The sequence below is a fragment of the Hyla sarda genome, chromosome 5 (genome assembly GCF_029499605.1).
Source record: "Hyla sarda isolate aHylSar1 chromosome 5, aHylSar1.hap1, whole genome shotgun sequence".
In the NCBI taxonomy this organism is placed as follows: domain Eukaryota; kingdom Metazoa; phylum Chordata; class Amphibia; order Anura; family Hylidae; genus Hyla; species Hyla sarda.
In genome coordinates this window covers 60,320,599-60,345,045 of record NC_079193.1, presented here as the reverse complement: position 1 = coordinate 60,345,045, position 24,447 = coordinate 60,320,599, and the positions used below count along the sequence as shown (strand labels likewise).

General features: G+C 44.1%; 2 protein-coding genes across 5 annotated transcripts in view; one reads left to right on the top strand and one right to left on the bottom strand.

The window, feature by feature from the left end:
* The window catches only part of CNPY1 (canopy FGF signaling regulator 1), a 151,824-nt gene extending 151,293 nt beyond the window's left edge, over positions 1–531 (bottom strand). The window contains exon 1 of one of the 3 annotated variants that reach the window (XM_056519584.1): positions 414–531. The gene's annotated coding sequence lies outside the window, so the exon portion shown is untranslated. The other 2 variants (XM_056519583.1, XM_056519586.1) reach the window with 2 other exon arrangements.
* RBM33 (RNA binding motif protein 33) overlaps positions 203–24,447 on the top strand; it is a 107,362-nt gene continuing 83,117 nt past the window's right edge. The window contains exons 1-5 of one of the 2 annotated variants that reach the window (XM_056519581.1): positions 203–409; positions 17,630–17,708; positions 18,782–18,830; positions 18,968–19,050; positions 19,599–19,884. In XM_056519581.1, the coding sequence (XP_056375556.1) occupies positions 391–409; positions 17,630–17,708; positions 18,782–18,830; positions 18,968–19,050; positions 19,599–19,884 (516 nt within the window). In that variant the 5' untranslated portion in view covers positions 203–390. The remainder of the gene's footprint in view (positions 410–17,629; positions 17,709–18,781; positions 18,831–18,967; positions 19,051–19,598; positions 19,885–24,447) is intronic. The other variant, XM_056519580.1, reaches the window with a different exon arrangement.

The window sequence follows — 24,447 nt, the reverse complement described above, 5'->3', positions numbered from 1 at the left end:
AACTATCTATGTAGTCGGATATAGACGGACACGATACAGCCGCTGCACCCCACACGTCCGGTCCGCTCTCTACTCACTTGTCTGTTCACGTCGTGCGCGTCCCCGCCTCAGTGACGGCCGCGAGCACGCGCGCTCACCACCAGAACTCCACCGAGCCCCGCCCCCTCCCCACGGCTTCTGTTGACGCCTTCCAAATCTTTACCCACAATGCACGGCGGGGCCGGAGAGCGGTAGCTGAGCGGCCGCCATGTTGTGATCGTCTCTCGTAGTTTTCCCTTCCCCCCTCTTCGCTGCAGCTCGGCCCGTCCCGGTTAGGCGCAGAGGACACCGCACCGACAGACGACCGGATCTAATCTCGAGTCTATGTGAGAGGGGAGAGTCCGGAGCAGCATGGCCGCTATGCTGGAAGGTACCTGCTGGGATGTGTTCACATTGTGACGCACAGGCCTGGGCTGAGGCCTCGGGGACCCGCTGTATACCCCCTATTACTGTATATATAGATGTCTCTTATCCTCAATGAGGAGTGTTTATTCTTCGGGGTCTTATATAGTTACAGGGGGGTAAATATATTCATCTAATAGCAGGAAATCTGAATAGTCCGTATTACTGTGACCCCCACAGCTCCGATTGTGGTATGATCCAATGGGCTTTGTTTATGCTGCTGCAGTGATGACATCACATCCACCCATGTGACCCCCTGCAGTGTGGTTACCAGTGATGACATCACATCCACCCATGTGACCCCCTGCAGTCTGGTTACCTGTGATGACATCACGTCCACCCATGTGACCCCCTGCAGTCTGGTTACCAGTGATGACATCACATCCACCCATGTGACCCCCTACAGTCTGGTTACCAGTGATTACATCACGTCCACCCATGTGACTCCCTGCAGTCTGGTTACCAGTGATGACATCACATCCACCCATGTGACCCCCTACAGTCTGGTTACCTGTGATGACATCACGTCCACCCATGTGACCCCCTGCAGTCTGGTTACCAGTGATGACATCACGTCCACCCATGTGACCCCCTGCAGTCTGGTTACCAGTGATGACATCACATCCACCCATGTGACCTCCTGCAGTCTGGTTACCTGTGATGACATCACATCCACCCATGTGACCTCCTGCAGTCTGGTTACCAGTGATGACATCACGTCCACCCATGTGACCTCCTGCAGTCTGGTTACCAGTGATGACATCACATCCACCCATGTGACCTCCTGCAGTCTGGTTACCAGTGATGACATCACATCCACCCATGTGACCTCCTGCAGTCTGGTTACCTGTGATGACATCACGTCCACCCATGTGACCCCCTGCAGTCTGGTTACCAGTGATGACATCACGTCCACCCATGTGACTCCCTGCAGTCTGGTTACCAGTGATGACATCACGTCCACCCATGTGACCCCCTGCAGTCTGGTTACCAGTGATGACATCACGTCCACCCATGTGACCCCCTGCAGTCTGGTTACCAGTGATGACATCACGTCCACCCATGTGACTCCCTGCAGTCTGGTTACCAGTGATGACATCACATCCACCCATGTGACCTCCTGCAGTCTGGTTACCAGTGATGACATCACATCCACCCATGTGACCTCCTGCAGTCTGGTTACCAGTGATGACATCACGTTCACCCATGTGACCCCCTGCAGTCTGGTTACCTGTGATGACATCACATCCACCCATGTGACCCCCTGCAGTCTGGTTACCAGTGATGACATCACGTCCACCCATGTGACCACCTGCAGTCTGGTTACCTGTGATGACATCACGTCCACCCATGTGACCCCCTACAGTCTGGTTACCAGTGATTACATCACGTCCACCCATGTGACCCCCTACAGTCTGGTTACCAGTGATGACATCACGTTCACCCATGTGACCCCCTACAGTCTGGTTACCAGTGATGACATCACATCCACCCATGTGACCCCCTGCAGTCTGGTTACCAGTGATGACATCACGTCCACCCATGTGACCACCTGCAGTCTGGTTACCTGTGATGACATCACGTCCACCCATGTGACCCCCTACAGTCTGGTTACCAGTGATTACATCACGTCCACCCATGTGACCCCCTGCAGTCTGGTTACCAGTGATGACATCACGTCCACCCATGTGACCCCCTACAGTCTGGTTACCAGTGATTACATCACGTCCACCCATGTGACCCCCTGCAGTCTGGTTACCAGTGATGACATCACGTCCACCCATGTGACCCCCTGCAGTCTGGTTACCTGTGATGACATCACGTTCACCCTTATGACCCCCTACAGCAGTGTTTCCCAACCAGGGTGCCTCCAGCTGTTGCAAAATGGGAGTTGTAGTTTGGGAGTGCATAATGGGAGTTGTAGTTTTGCAACAGCTGGAGGCACCCTGGTTGGGAAACACCGCCTTACAGTCTGGTTACCAGTGATGACCGTGTCCACCCATGTGACTCCCTGCAGTCTGGTTACCAGTGATGACATCACGTTCACCCATGTGACTCCCTGCAGTCTGGTTACCTGTGATGACATCACGTCCACCCATGTGACTCCCTGCAGTCTGGTTGCCATCACAACTGGAGACAGTAGCCGCAACAGTCACATGACCAAACGTGATGTCATCAACTGTTGCTATGTAAACAAGAATCAGCGCTGTTCCCGCTGTTATATGGTGTCTCGCTGACATCAGGATGAGTGAGAAGGCTTTGTTCACACTCTACTAAAGGGAACACCATTGCATGTCCGATAATTTGTCTTTGGACTCTCCTAAAATAATGGACGCCTGACGGACCTCAATCAAGTCAATAGGACCCAATGTTTGGCCTCAAGAAAGAGGAAAGTTGTCTCCTGAGTGAATGAAGCGAAGGATACGTGTGTACCCCATTCATTCTCTGTAGGGCTTCTGAACATTGCCAGATTGTTTTTAGCTGTGGCAGTGTTTTCCATCCAGGGATCCTCCAGCAGTCGTTTTGCCGCAGCTGGAGACACACTGGTTGTGAACCACTGGGCTATCTGGTTGGAGACTTTCCTGCTGCCACTCCACTCATTTGAGGGGCTATTGACCTCCATTCTCCTATTTGTAGGGGGTCCTACTAGTCCCACCCCCAACATCCTGTGGATTGGGATTTATTTTGATGTTGGGAATACTCCTTAGACTTTTATGGGACTTCTGGAAAATTCGTACACCAGGGTTTCCCAACCAAGGAGCCTCCAGCTGTTGCAAAACTTCAACTCCCAGCATGCCCAGACAGCCGTTGGCTGTCCGGGCATGCTGGGAGTTGTAGTTTTGCAATAGCTGGAGGCTCCCTGGTTGGGAAACTTCCGTAGTCTGCTCGCTTTAGTCGATTGGAATTGTGATTCTGTCTTATGATTGCAGTTCTGTTTCATGTGCCGTATTAAGCTGCATATTTTCTGCTGCTTATTTTCTTACCCATTGAAGTCAATGGTCCCCCCCACCCGAATACTATAATGGGCCTCTTTACATTGATCAAGAAGGTGCTGTCTTTGATGTGAGCTCTCATCATAGTCCTTGATGGTGTGCATGATCCCAGCCATTTGAATGTTTCATATAAGAGGGCACCCCGGTGACCTGATAGGAGATTGGGTAACCCTCTTAATTTAGACCTAGGAAGAAAGCCAGGGCTATCTATCCGATGAAGCTGCTGTCAGGATACAGGTTGTCATACACGGATAGCTGTCAGGCCGATTTTTCATTTGTGGGCTTTGTGTGACTCATTGGACCCCCCTGCAATGTGATTACGGGGGTCCGATGAGGCCAGAGATCTTCCCATCTGCTCCGTTCTGCTCTGACAAGAACTTCTTGTCCGGTCTGCTGTCAGTAAAATACATTGGGGTTGGTAGAAACATAAAGAAACGAGATATAAATTCCTGGGACTTCTGGTCCCCTGCTGCTCGTCTCATCTCTCGGCATCCAAGATGAGATGTCAGAGCAAGACGTGCCTGCTCAGCCAATCACTGGCTTAGACTCAACACAGCGGCACCCAGTCATTGGCTAAGCGGGCATTTCTTGCTCCAACCTCGTGTTTTGAAAGCATGGAGAAGCAGAGAGGGGATCAGATTGAACTGCTGCAGGGGAATAGGGTAGGAAAGTATTGTTTTTTTTTTTTTTTTTTTTACCAGAGGAAAAGTTGCTGAGTTGCCCATAGCAACCAATCAGATTGCTTCTTTCATTTTTGAAAAGGCCTCTTAAAGGGGTTATCCAGAAAAAAAACCTTATATATATACCGTATTTATCGGGGTATACCACGCACCGGCCTATAACACGCACCCTCATTTTACCAAGGATATTTGGGTAAAAAAAGTTTTTTACCCAAATATCCATGATAAAATGAGGGTGCGTGTGTGCGCGTGTATACCCCGATACACCCCCAGGAAAGGCAGGGGGAGAGAAGCGGGCAGCGACGGCCTCTCTCCTCCTGCCTTTCCTGGGGGTGTATCGGCGTATAACACGCACACAGACTTTAGGCTAAAAATTTTAGCCTAAACAGTGCGTGTTATACGCCGATAAATACGGTGTATATATATATATATATCAATTGGCTCCAGAAAGTTAAACAGATTTGTAAATTACTTCTATTAAAAAATCTTAATCCTTTCAGTACTTATGAGCTTCTGAAGTTAAAGTTGTTCTTTTCTGTCTAAGTGCTCTCTGATGACGTGTCTCAGGAACCGCCCAGTTTAGAAGAGGTTTGCAATGGGGATTTGCTTCTAAACTGGGCGCTTCTCGAGACAGGTGTCATCAGAGAGCACTTAGACAGAAAAGAACAACCTTAACTTCAGAAGCTCATAAGTACTGAAAGGATTAAGATTTTTTAATAGAAGTAATTTACAAATCTGTTTAACGTTCTGGAGCCAGTTGATATATATAAAAGTTTTTTCCTGGAGTACCCCTTTAACCCCTTAAGGACACATGGCGTTGCCCCTACCTGCCTCCTCGCTGTCCGATCGCCGAATGACTGCTCAGTGCCTGAGATCCAGGCATGAGCAGTCATGTGGCAGAATCATCGATCACTGGTTTCCTATGAGAAACCAGTGATCAATGTAAAAGATCAGTGTGTGCAGTGTTATAGGTCCATATGGGAGCTGTAATACTGCAAAAAAAAAAGTGGAAAAAAAAGTGAATAAAGATCATTTAACCCCTTCCCTATTAAAAGTTTGAATCACCCACCTTTTCCCATAAAAAAACCAGTGTAAATAAAAATAAACATATATGGTATCGCCGCGTGCGTAAATGTCCGAATTATAAAAATATATTGTTAATTAAACCGCACGGTCAATGGCGTACGCGCACAAAATTCAAAAGTCCAAAATAGTGCATTTTTGGTCACTTTTTATATCATGAAGAAATGAATAAAAAGCGATCAATAAGTCCTATCAATGCAAAAATGGTATGTTAAAAACTTCAGATCACGGCGCAAAAAATGAGCCCTCATACCGCCCCATACACGGAAAAATAAAAAAGTTATAGGGGTCAGAAGATGACATTTTTAAACGTATTAATTTTCCTGCATGAAGTTATGATTTTTTCCAGAAGTGCGACAAAATCAAACCTATATAAGTAGGGGATCATTTTAATCGTATGGACCTACAGAATAATGATAAGGTGTCATTTTTACCGAAAAATTCACCGTAGATTTTTTGGGTAAAATGACTGACGTCATTATAAAGTAGAATTGGTGGCGCAAAAAATAAGCAATCATGGATTTTTAGGTGCAAAATTGAAAGAGTTATGATTTTTTAAAGGCAAGGAGGAGAAAAACGAAAATGCAAAAACAGAAAACCCCCCGGTCCTTAAGGGGTTAAGAATGACAGAAGCAGTCTGATTGGTTGCTATGGGCAACTCAGCAACTCTGGACAGGTTTTAATAAATCTCCCCCATAGTTCTTCAGAATGAACTGCTGCAGGGGACTAGGGTAGGAAAGTAGTTTTTTTTTTTAAATTTTTTAAATTTTATTTTTCCTCCTTACTATATCCAGCAACATATAATAAAAATGTTAAAAACTGCTTTCTTATTTACACCACAAAAAATGTATTAGGCCCCTTTCACACTACCGGTATTATCCTGCTCTTTTATTGCCGTTATTTTATAATAACGGATAAAAAAAAAAAATCAGATGCAATAACTGGTAATTACGGATGATAACTGACGACCATCATCCGTTATTTTAATGGTTTTTGTCTTAAAAACATCCATTTTTTTCAATCAGGTTTTTAACCCTTTTTTTGGAAAGCTGTACTGAGCATGCTCAGTACAAAAAAACGTATGTTAAAAAAAAAAACCTGACAATAACTGATAACGGATGTTTTTTACATCCGGTTCCCATAGACTTGTTAAATTTTAATGTCCGGTTTTTCACCATTTTTTTTTTTTGCGCCGGACCAAAAATTAGTGCATGCACCGTCTTTTATGCCGGCATAAATAACGGACATTAGTAAATACGGACATGTCTGATGCAAAAGAATGTTCAAAAAATCCCACTGACATGAATGGGATTTTTTGTCGGCCGTTTTCAGGATTTTTTGCGTAGAGTAATAACTGAGGTTTTTTACAGGATGATACCTGTAGTGTGAAAGGGGCCTTAAAATTAAATAAATTATACAGTTATTTATATGTATCCTCAAGCTGCGCCCAAAAATTCAATTTCTGCTGCATAAAACAAGGTAACCAATAAATGCAGAGAGGCCAAAAAAGGCTGTTCGGGCATGCTGGGAGTTGTAGTTTTTTTGGAAAACCCTGCACTAAAGCATAACAAACATGCCCATAACCACCTCTCTCTGATCCTCCGCTGCTCTGTCCCATGGTCCACCACAAGCTCACTGTAGCCATGATGTGACAACCTGACACATGGCTACTATAGCCACAGATGGGTGCAGTGGGATGATCCTTGTATAATGAAAACCTTTTAAAAATGATGGAAGCAATCTGATTGGTTGCTGTGGCAAACTGCACCACTCTTCCTCTACACAAGTTTTGATAAATCTCCCACAATGTGGTGGTGGTCATATGTGGGCAACGAGACCATTGGTGGGTTGTTAGAGCAGATATTTTGTAGCTTCTTAAAGGGGTACTCCGCTGCCCTGCTTCCGGAGCTCCGATCCCCAGCATCCGAAAGTTTATTGTTCCTATCGCTGTGTGCGGGCTTCCGTGTTCACCCGCTGCTAATACCGGACATTGCCGATCGGGCTGATATACAGTATTAACCCTTAAGAGGCCGCAATCAAAGTTCATAGTGGCATCTAAAACGAGAGAAAAGTGTTGCTCAGTGGGCTGTTCCGGACCGCCGCGGTGAAATTTTGGAGTCCCATACAGCTGAGAGGACGCGGGAGGCTTCTTACCTTGTCTCCCGCCGTCCGATCGTCGCTCTCCTGCTCCATGCCTGAGATCCTATGGCACAGCATCGATAAGTGTCTGCAATCAAGGTATTGCACGTTATAGTCCCCTATGGGAGCTATAACATTGCAAAAAAAAAAGTGTAAAGAAAATAGTTAATAAATGTGATTAAACCCCTTCCCTAATACAAGTTTGAATCACCCCCCTTTCCCCATTTAAAAAAAATGTAAATAAAAATAAACATGGTACCGCCACATGTGGAAATGTCTGAATTTTAAAAATATATTGTTAGTTAAACCGCATGGTAAACCGCATTGTGTACCCTAAAAAATGTATAAAAAGTGATGGAAAAGTCCCATCAACACATAAATGGTACTGATAATAACTTCAGATCATGGCGCAAAAAATGAGCCCTCATTTATACCCGTATACGGAAAAATTAAAAAGTTATAGGGGTCAGAGAATTAAAATTTTAAACATACTCATTTTGGTGCATGTACTTTAGGGATCGACCGATATCGTTTTTTTAGGGCCGATAACTGGTGGAGGTTAGGGCCGATAGCCGATAACTTATACCGATATTCCGGTATAAGTTATCGGCTATTTAACCCCCTGCGACACTGCTGCAGATCATTGATTTAAAGCGGGCGCTTTAAATCAATGATCTGCAGTGGCTTTTGCGGGGCCATAGGCCGCCACCACCACCCGCTTCTCTCCCCCTACCTGTCAGGGTGGTCCGGGCCATCCATACATCCTTCCTTCCTGTAGTGTCCGGGGGCGTTCCGGGTGGAGGGTGAACCGGTCCGGGCTGTCCTTCTTCTCCGGCGGTCATCTTCTCCACTCCGGGCAGGCTCCGGCCTAGTACGCTGCATAGACGCCGCTGCACAGTGACGGCTGTGCGCAGCGACGCACCTGACGTCACGGCGCAGCGGCGTCTATGCAGTGTACTAGGCCGGAGCCTGCCCGGAGTGGAGAAGATGACCGCCGGAGAAGGATAGCCCGGTCTGGTTCACTCTTCACCCGGAACGCCCCCGGACACTACAGGAAGGATGGATGGCCCGGACCACCCCCATTACGGGTAAGTTAAATTTTTTTATTGACTCGGAGGGTGGGGGAGGGGCCCGACCGGTATAGCGGTATGGGCAAAAATCCATAGCGGTATACCGCCCAGCATCACGGTGGGGGGTGCGATGCGGTGGGTCGGGGGGTGGCGGTCGCGGTGCGGTGTGGGGCGGAACGGGGGGCGGGACATTATCGGCAAGGTAATTACCGATAATGTCCAAAATCGTGATTATCGGCCATACCGATAATCGGTCGATCCCTAATGTAGTTATACCTTTTTAATTTTTTAATTTTTTTTTTTTATAGTAAAATAAAATAAAACCTATATAAATTAGGTATCCTTGTAACCGTATGGACCTACAGAATAAAGATATGGTGTTTTTTTTTTCAATTTTGTCCCAAAAATATTAATTCTGTGTATGCTCCAGAGGAAGTTGGTTAGTTCTGTTCAGTCTGACCACAGTGCTCTCTGCTGACATCTCTGTCCATGTCAGGAACTGTCCAGAGCAGGATAGGTTTGCTATGGGGATTTGCTCCTACTCTGGACAGTTCCTGACATGAATAGAGTTGTTGGCAGACAGCACTGTGGTCAGACTGAAAAGATATTCCAAAAGAAAAGTACTCCCTCTGTATTATATAGCGGCTGATAAGTACTGGAAGGATTAAGTTTTTTTTAAATAGAAGTAATTTACAAATCTGTTTAACCTTTCTGGCACCAGTTGGGATAGGTTGTTCGCCACTGGACTACTCCTTTAAGGTCTGTTTGCACGGAATTTCCTCTGTTGATCGGTAACGTAAAACAATGATCCAGAATCGGCAGTTCACAGCGGACATAAGCGTCGTCCCATTAACAAAATGGCAGTTCTCCAGGCGGTTGAGCATTCCTTAGCCAAAATCCAATTCCTCGTCACTATGAAACTTCCGACTATGCAGCGGAGTTCCTATTGGTATCGATAGGAGGCTGCTGCAAGCGGAATCCATGCAGATTTTCTGTAGTGTGAATCCATCCTAACAGCGCCCCTATAGATCACATGTAATGCGCACACTTTTCGATGTACTATCAGTGCTGGGCCTCTATTAACCCAGAAAGTCTGATAATCCGAAACTTGGAGTTTGTTTACCAGAAGAAGGCGCCGAGATCTCCGAGAAGATCCCGGTTATAGCCGCTGGTTTTGTGTGTGAACTTTTTACATGATAATACGGCCTGTTTAGTGTTTTTTTATATGCAATGTTACTGTGCTTTTATTCTATTGGAGACGTGCGAGCGTTGGAGGAATACTTTGGTTATTTCCGTACTTTGGGGATGAGACAATCCACCATGAGAGGCGGCAGGAGACATTTGTTTTGCTCCTGATCTTGGCGTTCTTTAACCCCGAGTTTGAAGTCAACCTTGCAGGGACGTTTCCTACAACTCAATCGAAATGCCATTGTTTTATCTGCTCCGGTCGTGACTGTATCCACTTTATCAGCTCGCTGCAGTTTCCCCAATGGATTTGCTTTGAAATGTCTTCTCTTAAATGAGTTCACATCTGATTTCCCTCCTGAATGGATCTCCAAGGTATTAAGGAAGCTAAATAAGAAAGTGTCATTGTACCACAAGTCATTCCGCATGGAGATCTAGGGCATATCAGGTGATAGAATTGATCATTCAGGGATATAATCCCCGACCGTTACCTAAATATTCCTCTTGGATCCATTGGTATTGTTACTTACACTATAGAACAGTGTTTCCCAACCAGGGTGCCTCCAGATGTTGCAAAACTACAACTCCCAGCATGCCTGGACAGCCTTTGGCTGTCCAGGCATGCTGGGAGTTGTAGTTTTGCAACACCTGGAGGCACCCTGGTTGGGAAACACTGCTAAAGAAGTATTGAAGGGAATGTGAAAACCTGTAGTGCGCCCGTGTTTTCTTTTTTTGTGGGTGCTGTTTCTATCCACATGTATTATGCTGCAATTCTCTGCGGATTGGCAGTGCGGAATCCATACCGTTTAAAGGGGCACTCTGGAGGGGGGAAAAAAAAATGTTTTCGAATCAGCTGGTGGCAGAAAGATATATACAGAATTGTAAATTACTTTTATTTAAAAATCTTGATCCTTCCAGTACTTATCAGCTGCTGTATGCTCCAGAGGAAGTTGTGTAGTTCTTTCCAGTGCTCTCTGCTGACACCTCTGACCGTGTCTGGAACTGTCCAGAGCAAGTCACCATAGCAAACCTATAGCTGTCTGGGCATGCTGGGAGTTGTAGTTTTGCAACAGCTGGAGGCACCCTAGTTGGGAAACACTGCCTTAGGGTCTGTTCACACTAAGAAAATTTAGAAAGTATCTGATTACTCATCGAAAGTACAGTTACAGAACTTCCAACACGTGAACTACACAGCGGAATTCCCATTGAGATCAATAGGTAGGTGGCTGCTGCAAATGAAATCCGTGCAGAGTTTCTGTAGTGTGACTGGGGCCTTAGAAGCCAGTTAAAGGGGTACTCCACTGTAAAACTTTTTATTTATATATATATATATATATATATATATATATATATATATATATATATATATATAATATAATATGAGAATGAACTGGTGCCAGAAAGTTAAACAGATTTGTAAATTACTTCTCTTAGAAAAAATATGAATCCTTCCAGTACTTATCAGCTGCTGTATCATCCACAGGAAGTTCTTTTCTTTTTGAATTTTCCTTTCTGTCTGATCACAGTGCTCTCTGCTGACACATCTGTCCATATCAGGAACTGTCCAGAGCAGGATAGGTTTGCTATGGGGATTTGCTTCTACTCTGGACAGTTCCTAAAATGGACAGAGGTGTCAACATAGAGCACTGTGGTCGGACAGAAAGGAAATAAAAAAATAAAAGAACTTTCTATGGAGCATATAATAGCTGATAAGTACTGGAAGGATTAGGATGTTTAACTTTCTGGCACCAGTTGATTTAGAAAATAAATGTTTTCCTGTGGAGTACCTCTTTAACCCCCTTTAAGGCCAATTTGGGCATTAACCCCTTAAGGACCAGGCCATTTTACACCTTAGGACCAGAGCATTTTTTGAACATCTGACCACTGTCACTTTAAACATTAATAACTCTGGAATGCTTTTAGTTATCATTCTGATTCCGAGAGTTTTTTTTCGTGACATATTCTACTTTAACATGGTGGAAATTTTTGTGGTAACTTGCATCCTTTCTTGGTGAAAAATCCCAAAATTTGATGAAAAAATTGAAAATTTTCGGCGGGCGCAGTAGAGGGCTCAGAAGGGAAGGAGCGACAAGGGGATTTTGGAGAGTACGTTTTTCTGAAATGGTTTTTGGGGGGCATGTTGCATTTAGGAAGCCCCTATGGTGCCAGAACAGCAAAAAAAAAAACAAAAAAAAAAACACATACCATACCATTTTGGAAACTAGACCCCTTGAGGAACGTGACAAGGAATAAAGTGAATCTTAATACCCCACTGGTGTTTCACGACTGTTGCATATGTGAAAAAAATTTTTTCACTAAAATGTGTGTTTCCCCCCAAATTTCAAATTTTTGCAAGGGTTAATAGCAGAAAATACCCCCCAAAATTTGTAACCCCATTTCTTCTGAGTATGGAAATAACCCATGTGTGGACGTCAAGTGCCCTGCGGTCGAACTACAATGCTCAGAAGAGGAGGAGCGCCATTGAGCTTTTGAAGAGTGAATTTGTTTGGAATGGTAGTCAGGGGCCATGTGCGTTTACAAAGCCCCCCTTGGTGCCAGAACAGTGGACCCCCCCACTTGTGACCCCATTTTCGAAACTACACCCCTCACAGAATTTAGTAAGGGGTGCATTGAGTATTTACACCCCACTGGCATTTGACAGATCTTTGGAACAGTGGGCTGAGCAAATGAAAAATTTTATTTTTCATTTTCTCGGAACACTGTTCCAAAAATCTGTCAGACACCTGTGGGGCGTAAATGCTCACTGTACCCCTTATTACATTACGTGAGGGGTGTAGTTTCCAAAATGGGGTCACATGTTGGGTGGTCCATTGTTCTGGCACTATGGGGGCTTTGTAAACACAAGTGGCCTTCAATTCCGGACACATTTTCTCTTCAAAATACCAATGGCGCTCCTTCTGTTCTGAGCATTGTAGTTCGCCCGCCGAGCACTTTACATCCACATATGGGGTATGTTCTTACTCAGAAGAAATGGGGTTACAAATTTTGGGGGGCTTTTTTCCTATTTTCCCTTGTGAAAATGAAAAATTTAGGGTAACAGCAGCATTTTAGTGAAATTTTTTTTTCATTTTCCCATCCAACTTTAATGAAAATTTGTCAAACACCTGTGGGGTGTTAATGCTCACTATACCCCTTGTTACATTCCGTGAGGGGTGTAGTTTCCAAAATGGGGTCACATGTTGGTATTTGTTTTTTTGCGTTTATGTCAGAACCGCTGTAAAATTAGCCACCCCTGTGCAAATCGCCAATTTAGGCTTCAAATGTACATAGGGCGCTCTCACTTCTGAGCCTTCTTGTGTGTCCGCAGAGCATTTTACGCCCACATATGGGGTATTTCCGTACTCAGGAGAAATTGCGTTACAAATTTTGGGGGTCTTTTTTTTCCTTTTACCTCTTGTGAAAATAAAATGTAAAGGGCAACACCAGCATGTTAGTGTAAAACATTTTTTTATTTACACTAACAGGCTGGTGTAGACCCCAACTTTTCATAAGGGGTAAAAGGAGAAAAAGCCCCCCAAAATTTGTAGTGCAATTTCTCCCGAGTACGGATATACCCCATATGTGGCCCTAAACTGTTTCCTTGAAATACGACAGGGCTCCGAAGTGAGAGAGCGCCATGCGCATTTGAGGACTAAATTAGGGGTTGCATAGGGGTATTCCACGCCAGTGATTCCCAAATGGGGTGCCTCCAGCTGTTGCTAAACTCTCAGCATGCCTGGGCAGTCAGTGGCTTTCCAGAAATGCTGGGAGTTGTTGTTTTGCAACAGCTGGAGGCTGTAAAATACGTTTTTAATTTTTATTGGGGGTGGGGGGACAGTGTAAGTGTGTGTATATGTTGTGTTTTACCCTTTATTATGTGGTAGTGTAGTGTTTTTAGGGTACGTTCACACTGGGAGAGGTTCACAGTGAGTTCCCTGCTAGGAGTTTGCGCTGCGGCGAAAAATTTGCCGCAGCTCATACTTGAAGCAGAAAACTTACTGTAAGCCTGCCCGTGTGAATGTACCCTGTACATTCATATGGGGGGGGGCAAACGTCCAGCTGTTTCAATACTACAACTCCCAGCATATACTGACAGACTGTGCATGCTGGGAGTTGTACTTTTGCAACAGCTGGAGGCACATTGGTTGGAAAATCTTAAGTTTGGTTCTGTTATCTAACTCAATATTTTTCAACCAGTGTGCCTCCAGCTGTTGCAAAACTACAACTCCCAGCATGTACTGATCACCGAAGGGCATGCTGGGAGATGTAGAGGGGAATTCTTGCCGCCATGCTGGATGATCAGATCGCCGCTGCAATCCGATCGTCCATTTAAAGTACCACGATGCTGCAGATGCCGTGATCTGTATTGATCACGGCATCTGAGGGGTTAATGGGGGACATCCGTGTGATTGCGGATGTCCGCCAATACGGGCAAGTCCCTGGCTACTATGAGCAGCCGGGACCTGCCATGCATGACACGAGCTTCGCTCCGATGCTCGTGGTTAATCATAGGATGTAAATGTATGTCCTGGTGCGTTAAGTACCACCTCATCAGGACGTACATTTATGTCCTGCGTCGTTAAGGGGTTAAAGCCAAACATAACCGTCAGCAGCAGATTTTTGTTATGCACTTCCATACTCTTCTAATGGTGTTTAATGGGTTGCTGCTCTGGTATTTGTGGTTCATCTGGAGAGTGAATCATCTGGTGCTGACGTCACATCCCCACCCACCCCCATATCTCATTATGGTAAAGCTTGGCGTCCTGATTGATATGCCCATGTATCGGACATTCTCTCTTGTAGGTGATTATATAGATCCACCCGGGACCTTCTTAAGTCAGGGGGAATTTGTTCATAAGTGTTTTTATATCAGTCCGATCCTCCTATAAGAAGGTCCCCCAGGGCTCCACTCCTATCAACAACCTATACACTCCTGACGAGGGATCGATACATAAATGTATATGTGATGAATAATAATGGTCCCACAGATGGGGAAGAATGACTATTCAATCAGATGCTATCATGATGATTCCCTGTCATTGATTATGCTAATGATCCGCACACATTGACTGCTTACAACCTGATACTTTGCTCCGGATAATCCTTTGGGTTTTTATTTTTTTCATTTCTCCCCCTTTCTGTTTTGCTGTTATCTTTATCTACAAGGGAGGGGAAAGTCTGGGAACAGGGAGCACCCAGATTCACAGCTGAAGGTCATGCCATATGTGAAGAAAGAGCGGCATTAAACATATGCGATGGCTGCTGGGACACATGTGAATAATACCGTAACACAGCTGACGCTTCCTCCTTATCTCTGCTATATCGTCCGCTCACTGTAATTCTGAATATGTCATTGCACATCTCAGTCACTGGTGAATAGATTATTGGCTTACACATACTGCTGGTGCATGCCTCAACCTCTATAAAGGTATGTCCACACATACAGGATCTGCACTTTTGTGCAGCTGATTTTGCTACCCATTACCTTCAGTGAGCAACAAAATCAGCTGCAGAAAATATGCAGCAAAAATATGTAGTCATTGGGCAGAAAAATCTGCAGCAAAAATATGCACGTGTGAACGCACCCTAAGGGTACGTTCGCAAAGGCGGGTTACTTGCAAATTTTCCGCTGCAGAAAATCCGAAGTAGAGGCAGATTTTCCTTCGGATCAATTAAATTCAATAGTAGCAAAATGTGCAGTTAATCTGCCCGTGTGAACGTACCCTAAAGGGATTTCTATTATAGAGATTTCTTTTATATTTCGCCTATGCACACTATGGAAATGTGAGAATTAGAGATGAGCGAACTTACAGTAAATTCGATTTGTCACGAACTTCTCGGCTCGGCAGTTGATGACTTATCCTGCATAAATTAGTTTAGCTTTCAGGTGCTCTGGTGGGCTGGAGACTCTTTCCTAGGACTGTATCCACCTTTTCCAGCCCACCGGAGCACCTGAAGGCTGAACTAATTTATGCAGGATAAGTCATCAACTGCCGAGCCGAAAAGTTCGTGACGAATCGAATTTACTGTAAGTTCGCTCATCTCTAGTGAGAATCTTCGTTTCTGAATTCTATCAGCGTATCCACAATGCCCAGAATTTGGAGTAATTCTGTGCTTCATTTATAGTGCAAATTATAGGGCTTTTCTGGGCATGCTGGGAGATGTAGTTATGCAACAGCTGGAGGTACGCAACTACAACTCCCAGCATGCCAAGACAGCTGTTTGCTGTGTGGGCATGCTGCGATTTGCAGTTTTGCAACATCTGGAGTGCTACAATTTAGAGACCACTGAACAGTGATCTCCAATCTGCGGACCTCCAGATGTTGCAAAACTACAACTCCCAGCATGCCCACACAGCAAACAGCTGTCTGGGCATGCTGGGAGTTGTAGTTTTGCAACATCTGGAGGGTTACAGTCTAGAGACCACTATAGTGGTCTCAGACTGTAACCCTCCAGATGTTGCTAGGCAACTACTCACCGGCTTCCGTCGCATCCAGGGAGCTGTCCTCTTCTGCCGCACGCAGATCTCCGTCGCCGATCACTGTCGCTCTGCAGCCTCGGGAGGGGTAAGTGGACGTCGGCGCCCGGGCCTATTGTGGGTGGGCAGGACGGGGAAAACTAAAGTAAAGCCCTCCCACCCCCGATCTGTTATTGGTGGTCGCGTCTAGACCACCAATAGCAGGGATAGGAGGGGTGACACCCGTGCCACCTCCCTCCTATCGCTTCAGGGGGATCGTAGTTGTCTTAGACAACCGCGATCCCCCTTATATTCATGGTCACCATAGACCTGTAATGACCCGGGATCGGCGCAAATCGCAAGTGTGAATTCACTTGCGATTTGCGCCGATTGCAGACATGGGGGGCGTCTAATGACCCCCCTGGGCATTTGCACGGGGTGCCTGCTGATATCAGCAGTCACCCCGGTCCCCGCCCGGCGCGCGGTGTGGACCGAAATTCCCACGGGCGTATGCATACGCCCTTCATCCCCAACAGGTTAAAAATAAAAACATTTTCCACCAGAGTACCCTTTTTAAATTTTGTGGAATTGCCGTCGTGTGAATTTAACCTCACGCTCTGCCCAGTGTGCATGTGTATGGGGGTACTGGAGGAGATGGCTGTCGGCTAATAGTTATCTACCATGCATGTATGGCCAGCTTTACAAACAGCCATTGTCTGACCCTTGAAGCAGCTGATCAGCGGGATTGTTCAGAGTCGGACCCCCATAAGTCTAATATTGATGGCATATTCTTAGAGTACCTGTCATCAAACCATATTTTCTAAACTAAGATCATATTCTCTTACTACTCCTAACACCCCTCCTGCCCTTAACATTTTTCCGAGCTTTAAACAGTGGTGTATCATACCTTTCCCCTTGCTCACATGGTGTCAGCTCTTGGCAGGAGAAAGTGGGCGTTGCCCAGCAGGAGTGATGTCACTGAAGCCTGGAGAGCTGTACCTCGCCATGCCCCGCACGCACATCCTGAGTTTGGCCGTTTTTTCAGGTTGAGAATTTTAACAGCAAGTAAATAGCAAAGTGTCTTATAATTACATAAGAAACAATATATTACAAGTTTAGTTTGGTGACCGGTACTCCTTAAGATAGGCCATCAGTTTTATATGGCTGGATAATCCAATTTAACAGGCCACCTTAGCCTATGTAGCAACATGTGGGAACTAAAAGCCCAGTACAGGAGCTGTAGAGCCGCCAAGCTAACTTTCACTTGTTTAGGGTAGGGTCACACGTGCCGCATTGTGCTGCGTATCTTGTTGCTGTGTATTTTCCTACCCATGCATAGCAAAATCTGCTGCAAAAAATGTACGGCACGTGAGACCCTACACTTAGTGTATACGGCTTTACAGGTTCTTTGCTTTTCAGTTCACATTCACAGGATGCATCACATGTAGAAAGTATATAGCTGGCAACAGAGATGTTCTTCGAAGACGTCGTACCTTAATATTTCATGCTTCTGTAACGCTATCTAAGTATTTCTAAATGATCTTTTAAATTGTCGTCTTAACAAGATTTTTCTCTTTGCAGACGACGACTTTGATCAGTTTGATAAGCCTGGCGCAGAAAGGTCTCGGAGGCGAAGAACGAAGGATGATGACTGGGACAGGTAAAGTTCCTTCCTCTGATAAACCATTATACGGCGGCGGTGACATCTTGTTTGTCAGTCTTAGTATACATGTTGTAATGAAGATGTCAGATGTGTTCTGTATGTCAGCAAGTAAAGGAGCATGTGACTAATCTTACAGAAATACATACCAGGAGGGCTTGCAGACAGAGGTTATGAAGGTTTTGTGTAAACTACTTTGGTTCCTGAGGCAAATATAGTTATCTTTTTCGTAATTATGACCTAAAGCGTACCTGTATTTTTTCTAAAGGAATTTGTTAAGACATGCCGGTTTTGTTAAATTACAGCTTTGAGATCACCCCCTCTTGCATGCTACATAACTGAATTGTAATTGCTCAGTCCTAATATTTATGTATATATGTATGTATACACATAAGTATTGCACTCAAATGCTCTTGAACCCTCTGGAATCGGCAGACAGGCTCCAAATGCAGGTACACAGTCCATGGCAGTGAAGTGCAGATTACAGACTTGATTAGAACTCGCATACACAAGTTGTTAGAAACAGCAGTGACCATTTAAAGGGATACTCCACTTCTCAGTGTTTGGAACAAACTGTTCCTAATGCTTAGAGCCAGTGCCAGGAGCTCTTGATGACACAGCCCCGTCCTCCTCATGATGTCAGACACCACCCCCCCTCAATGCAAGTCTATGGAAGGTGGCGTGACGGCTGTCATGCCCCTCCCATAGACTTGCATTTAGGGGTGGGGCATGATGTCATGAGGGGGCGGGGCTATGACGTCACAAGCTCCCAGCACTGGCTCAAAGCATTCGAAATGGTTTGTTCCAAACGCTGAGCAGCAGAGTACCTCTTTAAGGGATTGTACAACTGATGCAGAAATATTCCAATAGTGTTTTAGTTTTTGGTTACACTCTTCAGTTACAGAGGTATAGGGGTTTTACAATTTGGCTGACTGCCTGTACTTTTCAATTAATAATAAGGTGGGTATGAACTTTATTGCAAAAGGGGGTGGGTGCAAGACCCTGGGTGAGAAACAGTTTATCCCTTGCTTTTTTTATTTTTTTTTTACATGTTACCTTTTTTTTTTCTCTAGTGAACTAGAAGATGATCTGCTTGAGGAGGACTTCTTACCTGGAAAGAAGGTAAACTATTAAAATAAATAAATACTTTTTTAATAAAAAAAATAATAAAAAAATAAATTAAATACATTAATTTACTGCTATCTTGATATTCCTGGATATGTCAGCTAAATGACTGACTTGATCTGTTTGGTATTCAGACTTCTCTGGATCTGTCAGATGAAGAACTTAATGATGATCTTCTCCAAAGCGATGAAGAGGAGCTGGACTTAGCCAATTACAGGTATGGATTTTACCTCTTAACCACCCTGTTTATCTCTGCTCTGTTACTGCAAGTTAAACTGCTGTGTTTTACTGCCACAGATTATGTGGGCATTGAAGGGGGTTATCCAGGATTTAAAAAACCTTTTCTTCTAGAAATGATGCCGTTCTTTTCATCTGGTTGTGTGTAGTATTGCAGCTAATGGTGACCCAAAAATCACAGCTCAGTCCCACCAAGTTGTGATGCTGTTTTTGAAAGCAATGGCTTTTTAAGATGTGTTATATCTACATTGGGGAGCAGGACCTCCTCTTCTGTGTTTCCTTGTGAATAAGTCATCCCCTCTCCTTAGACTTCATTGGTAGCATGTAAACTGATCACTCAGTGAGCTAATAATTTTAAGCAATTTCCATATGGAATGATTACTTTAGGAGGACGGGGGTAAATTTGCCTGTTAGGTGGAGAACAAGGCATTTATCTTTGACCCGATATATTGCAAAAGTTTCCTACATTCACCTATTCAGAATATATTATGGCACTAAACCAGATCCAATCTTTTTTCTTTCTTATAGTTCACAAGGAGTAACAGTTAGTCTTAATGCAACCACTGGTGGCTTGTCATCCTTTGACCTTTCTAAAAGCATCAATGAGGAGAATGTGGCAGAAGAAGCTGAATTTGAAGAAGAGACAGAAGAAATTTATGAGGAAACAGAAGAACTGGAAACTGGTACTGAAGATGTGGGTCAGGCCTACGAAGAGAGCTACGAGGTAGCCGATGAGCATGTAGAATATGAAGAAGAGGAAACCACAGATGAGGTGCTAGACCTTGAGATCAATGAACCTCTGGATGAATTTCAAGTAAGTCGTCTTGTATCTCTGTTGATCAAGGGTTTTCATGTCACTTGGGTTTGAGGACAATCTCAAATGTGTTTCCTTCCAGTTGGAGAGATGAAAATTAGACCTATTATCAGTGGCGGCCAGTTTCTTTATCTAGATGGTGACAAACTTTGCGTTGACAGCTTGTTTGTCGTCAGGTAGCGGCCCTTTGTTATGCTTGATGGCAGGAGAGAATCATGACCTTGAGGATTGTATCCTGGTGGATGAAAACTGCTTTGTGTTCTAAGGTCCACTTACAATTGTTCATACTATTTAATGCAAAAGCTATTATCCAGGCTTTTGAGCAAGATCTGATAAAGTCATCTAAAGCTAAAAGATTATTGACTTCCTAAAGACATCTTTAAGGTGCTTACTCGGAGGGAATGATTGATTGCTTTTGCCGGTCATTTTTGTAACTAATAGCTGTCCAAGGCTGAATGAAGAGATTGCAGATCCATGTTTACCGACAGAGATAATAGATTTATAAAAAGATGCTTCCTTTGTGTTTTTACAAAAAGAGTTAATCTTTCAAGCACTTTGTTTTTCTAGATAGACCTGTGATTCACAAAATCTAAGGGTCATAGCACAAAATTCCTGTCTCCAAACTTGTCGTCTTAAAAACTATACTGGTCAGCAGGAAAAATATTGTCCATTGTTATAGTTGTCAAGCTTTCCAGTTTTGCTGATGTAAGGTTATTGCGGTAAACGTACAGTGCATTCGGATTCTCTGAAGTGTTATCCACATTTTATGTTGTGGCCTTGTACAAATATAAGAAAAGCAAAACAAAATTCACTCAGTACCCCATAATTACAAAGCGTAAACTGAATTTTAGAATTTTTTGCTAATTTATTATAATAGAAATACTGCAATTTTGCATTTGCTAAGTGTTCAGACTCTTTGCTGTCAAATTTAGCTCTGGCTCCTCCCATTTCTATTGATCATCTCTTAAGATGTTTCTCCACCTTGACCTGTGGTCAATTCAGCTGATTGGACAGGATTTGGAAACACACAGCCCCATCTATATACAGTTGACAATATATATCGGGGCAAAAACCATGCCATGAGGAGGATATAACTGCCTTTAGAGCTCAGGCAGGATCTGCTCTAAGATCACAGTGGCCTCCCTAATTCTTAAATGGAAGAAATTTAACCCCTTAAGGACCAAGCCCATTTTAACCGTAAGGACCAGGCCAATTTTATTTTTGCGTTTTTTCCTCCTCGCCTTCTAAAATCCTTAACTCTTTTGTATTTCCATCTACAGACCCATATAAGGGCTTGTTATTTGTGTCACCAATTGTACTTTGTAATGAAACCTCTCATTTTACCATAAGATGTACGGCGAACCCCCCCCCCCCCCCCCCCAAAAAAAAAAATTTAGGGAGGAAATTTAAATGAAAACCACAATTTTGCACATTTTGGAGGGTTTTGTTTTCACACTGTACACTTTACCGTAAAAATTATGTGTTCTTTATTCTGTGGGTCAATACGATTAAATTGATTCCCATGGCTAGATACTTTTTATATTTTTGTACTGCTTAAAAAACTTTTTGCACAAAATCAGTCATCTAAAATCGTCCTATTTTGACCACCTATAACTTTTTAATTTTTCCGTATATAGGGCGGTATGGGGGCTCATTTTTTGCGCCGTCGTCTGTACTTTTTATCGATACCACATTTGCATATATAAAACTTTTTAGCAAATTTTTTTTATAAAATGTGACAAAAAAAAAAAAGCATTTTTGGACTTTTTATTTTTTACGTTTACGCCATTCACCATACGGGATCATTAACATTATATTTTGAAAGTTCGGATATTTACGCACGCGGCATTACCAAATATGTTTATAAAAGAAAAATTACACTTTTCGGGGGTAAAATGGGAAAAACTTTTAATTTTTATTGGGGAAGGGGATTTTTTACTTTTTTTAAAAAAAAATTTATTTTTACATTTTTCAAAGTACCGCACTGCCACAGATGCCATGATCTGTATTGATCACGGCATCTGAGGGGCTAATGGCGGACATCCACACGATCGCGGATGTAGGCCATTACCGGCGGGTCCCCGGCTGCTGCTAGAAGCTGGAACCTGCTGTGTATGATGCGAGCACCGTTCTGATGCTCGCGGTCATACACAGGATGTAAATGTACGTCCTGGTGCATGAAGTCCCGCCAAACCAGGATGTACATTTACGTCCAGGGTCGTTAAGGGGTTAAAGGGAATGTGTCACCAAATGTGATTAGGGTAATGTAGTTTTTTCAAGGGGGTTATGTAGTTTTCTCAATTCCACTGTCGCCATTTTGTTGGTGTTTGAAGAGTGGTAAAGAACAGACTAGATGTCTCTTGATAGGTCACTGCTCCTCAGGGACTTCATGAAAATGGTGCTGGCTTCCCCTTTCATTTCACCTAGCCTGTGCTATGCACATGTGCAGTAAGCAGACAATGCTTTTCTGAGACAGTCTGTCTTAACTTTCTTATGCCCTATGCCAACCATAAAGCAACTGTGTAGGTGTTGTGAAGTGACACTCCACTAAAAGGGCACAGTAATGGCAGCCCCCAGTACACACTTCATTAATAAATAACATTAAAACTACATTATCCAAAAACTAAATACATAAATGAAATGCTTCTATATTTATTGCTTTTATAATTTTATTTATAAAAAAAAAAAGTGACACATTCCCTTTAAAACAACCAGGACTCTTATTAGAGCTGCCGCCCCACCATACTAAGTAATTGGGGGAGGAGGGCCTTTATAAGGGAGGTGACCAAGAATTCAATGGTCACTCTGGCTGAGCTCCGAATATCCTGTGAGCAGATAGGAATGCAAATGCAAATTTCCAGAATGTCAACCATCGCTGGGCCACTCCTAAATCCAGGCTTTATGGCAGAGAGGCCAGAAAGAAGCTTCTCCTTAGGAAGGCCACACTACAGAGATTCATCTTGGAATTTCCTTGTGGAATTAGCTAACATGTCGGAAGTTTTGTAGCAGAACGTCCAACAAGGGATTGGATTTTAGCACATGGTCCTGAACATGTTCAATCTTCCTGCAGAATCCACCAGAGAAGTGCCATCTGGGATGGAGCCTATGTCCGTGGCAAATTGCCGCAGAAACGAAGTGCCGATTTCGATGGGCAGACCAGACTTCATGCTAAATTTCCTCAGTGTGAATGGATCCTTAAAGGGGTACTCCGCTGCTCAGCGTTTGGAACAAACAGTACCGAAAGCTGGAGCCCCGCCCCTCATGTCACGCCCCGCCCCCTCAATGCAAGTTTATAGGAGGGGCGTGGCTATGACCTCACAAGCTCCCGGCTCCAGTGTACAGAACAGTTCCAAACGCTGAGCAGCGGAGTACCCCTTTTAAAGTCACATGAACTTCCATGAGTTTGCAATAAAGCACCTCAAATGTACACTCAGACTTTAAGAAGCAAGATTCTTTGGTCTAGTACTGAGTGAAGGGTCTGTCTATTCAGTACAGTGGTCCCTCAACATACGATGGTAATCCGTTCCAAATGAACCATCATTTGTTGAAACCATTGTATGTTGAGGGATCCGTGCCATCTAAAGTATAGGAAGCTGTACTCACCTGTCCCCACCGCTCCGGACCGTCACTGCTGCCCTGGATGTCTCCCTCCATCGCTGTCACCGCGTCCCCGTGGTGTCTCTGACGCTCCGGACGTCTCTGCTTCCCCGGGATCCTCTCTCTCCGTCGCGGTCATCACGTCACTACGCACACTATTGGATGATGGGGCGGCGTGCGCGTGACGTGATGACGACGATGGAGGGGACAGGTAGGAGACAATCACCGGAGCACACGGGGCACTGTAAACGGCTATCGGGCGGCAGCTGAAGCAGTCAGCGCTGCCGGATAGCCGTTTATGCGATGGCCCCGACATCGTATGTCGGGGCCATCGTAGGTCAGGGGGGTCACTGTATTTTAGTATTTTCCTTTAATAATTTCCTCAATAATTTTTAGAATTCTGTTTTAACTTTGTCATTATAGGGTATTGAATGATGGGGGGGGGGGGGAGGAAATGTTATTTTATTGTAGTATAAGGTGCAATGTGAAAAAAGTGGGTCTGAAAACTTTGCCAATGCATTTTAAATCTGGTATTAATTAACAGTTGTGGATAAACAGATCTGCATAGTATGGAAATAATACTTGTAGTCAAATATCTCATCAGGACTGGTTGACCAATTATGTAATGGGAGAAGGATCAAGCATGTTTGATTTTAAGATTTCCAATACTTTAGTTCTGAAGGGAAATAAGATGCTGCCGGACTGGCAGTAGTGTCTTAAATCCTTTCATAACAGAGATTGCAGGGGGTCCACAAGGTCACATCCACCCGCAATCAGATACTTGAGAACATAAGTTTCCCCGGAAAACCCCTTTAAAAGTTTCAATGTAAAAAAAAAAAGAAAAAAAAAAAAAAATAACTTTTGACATTTTTTGTCAAAAGTTTTGATCAGCGCCCATCCGGGTGCTAAGATCCCCACTAATTGATAGAGCGAGCCAAGAGAAACGCCCAGCTGAGAGCTTCCTCT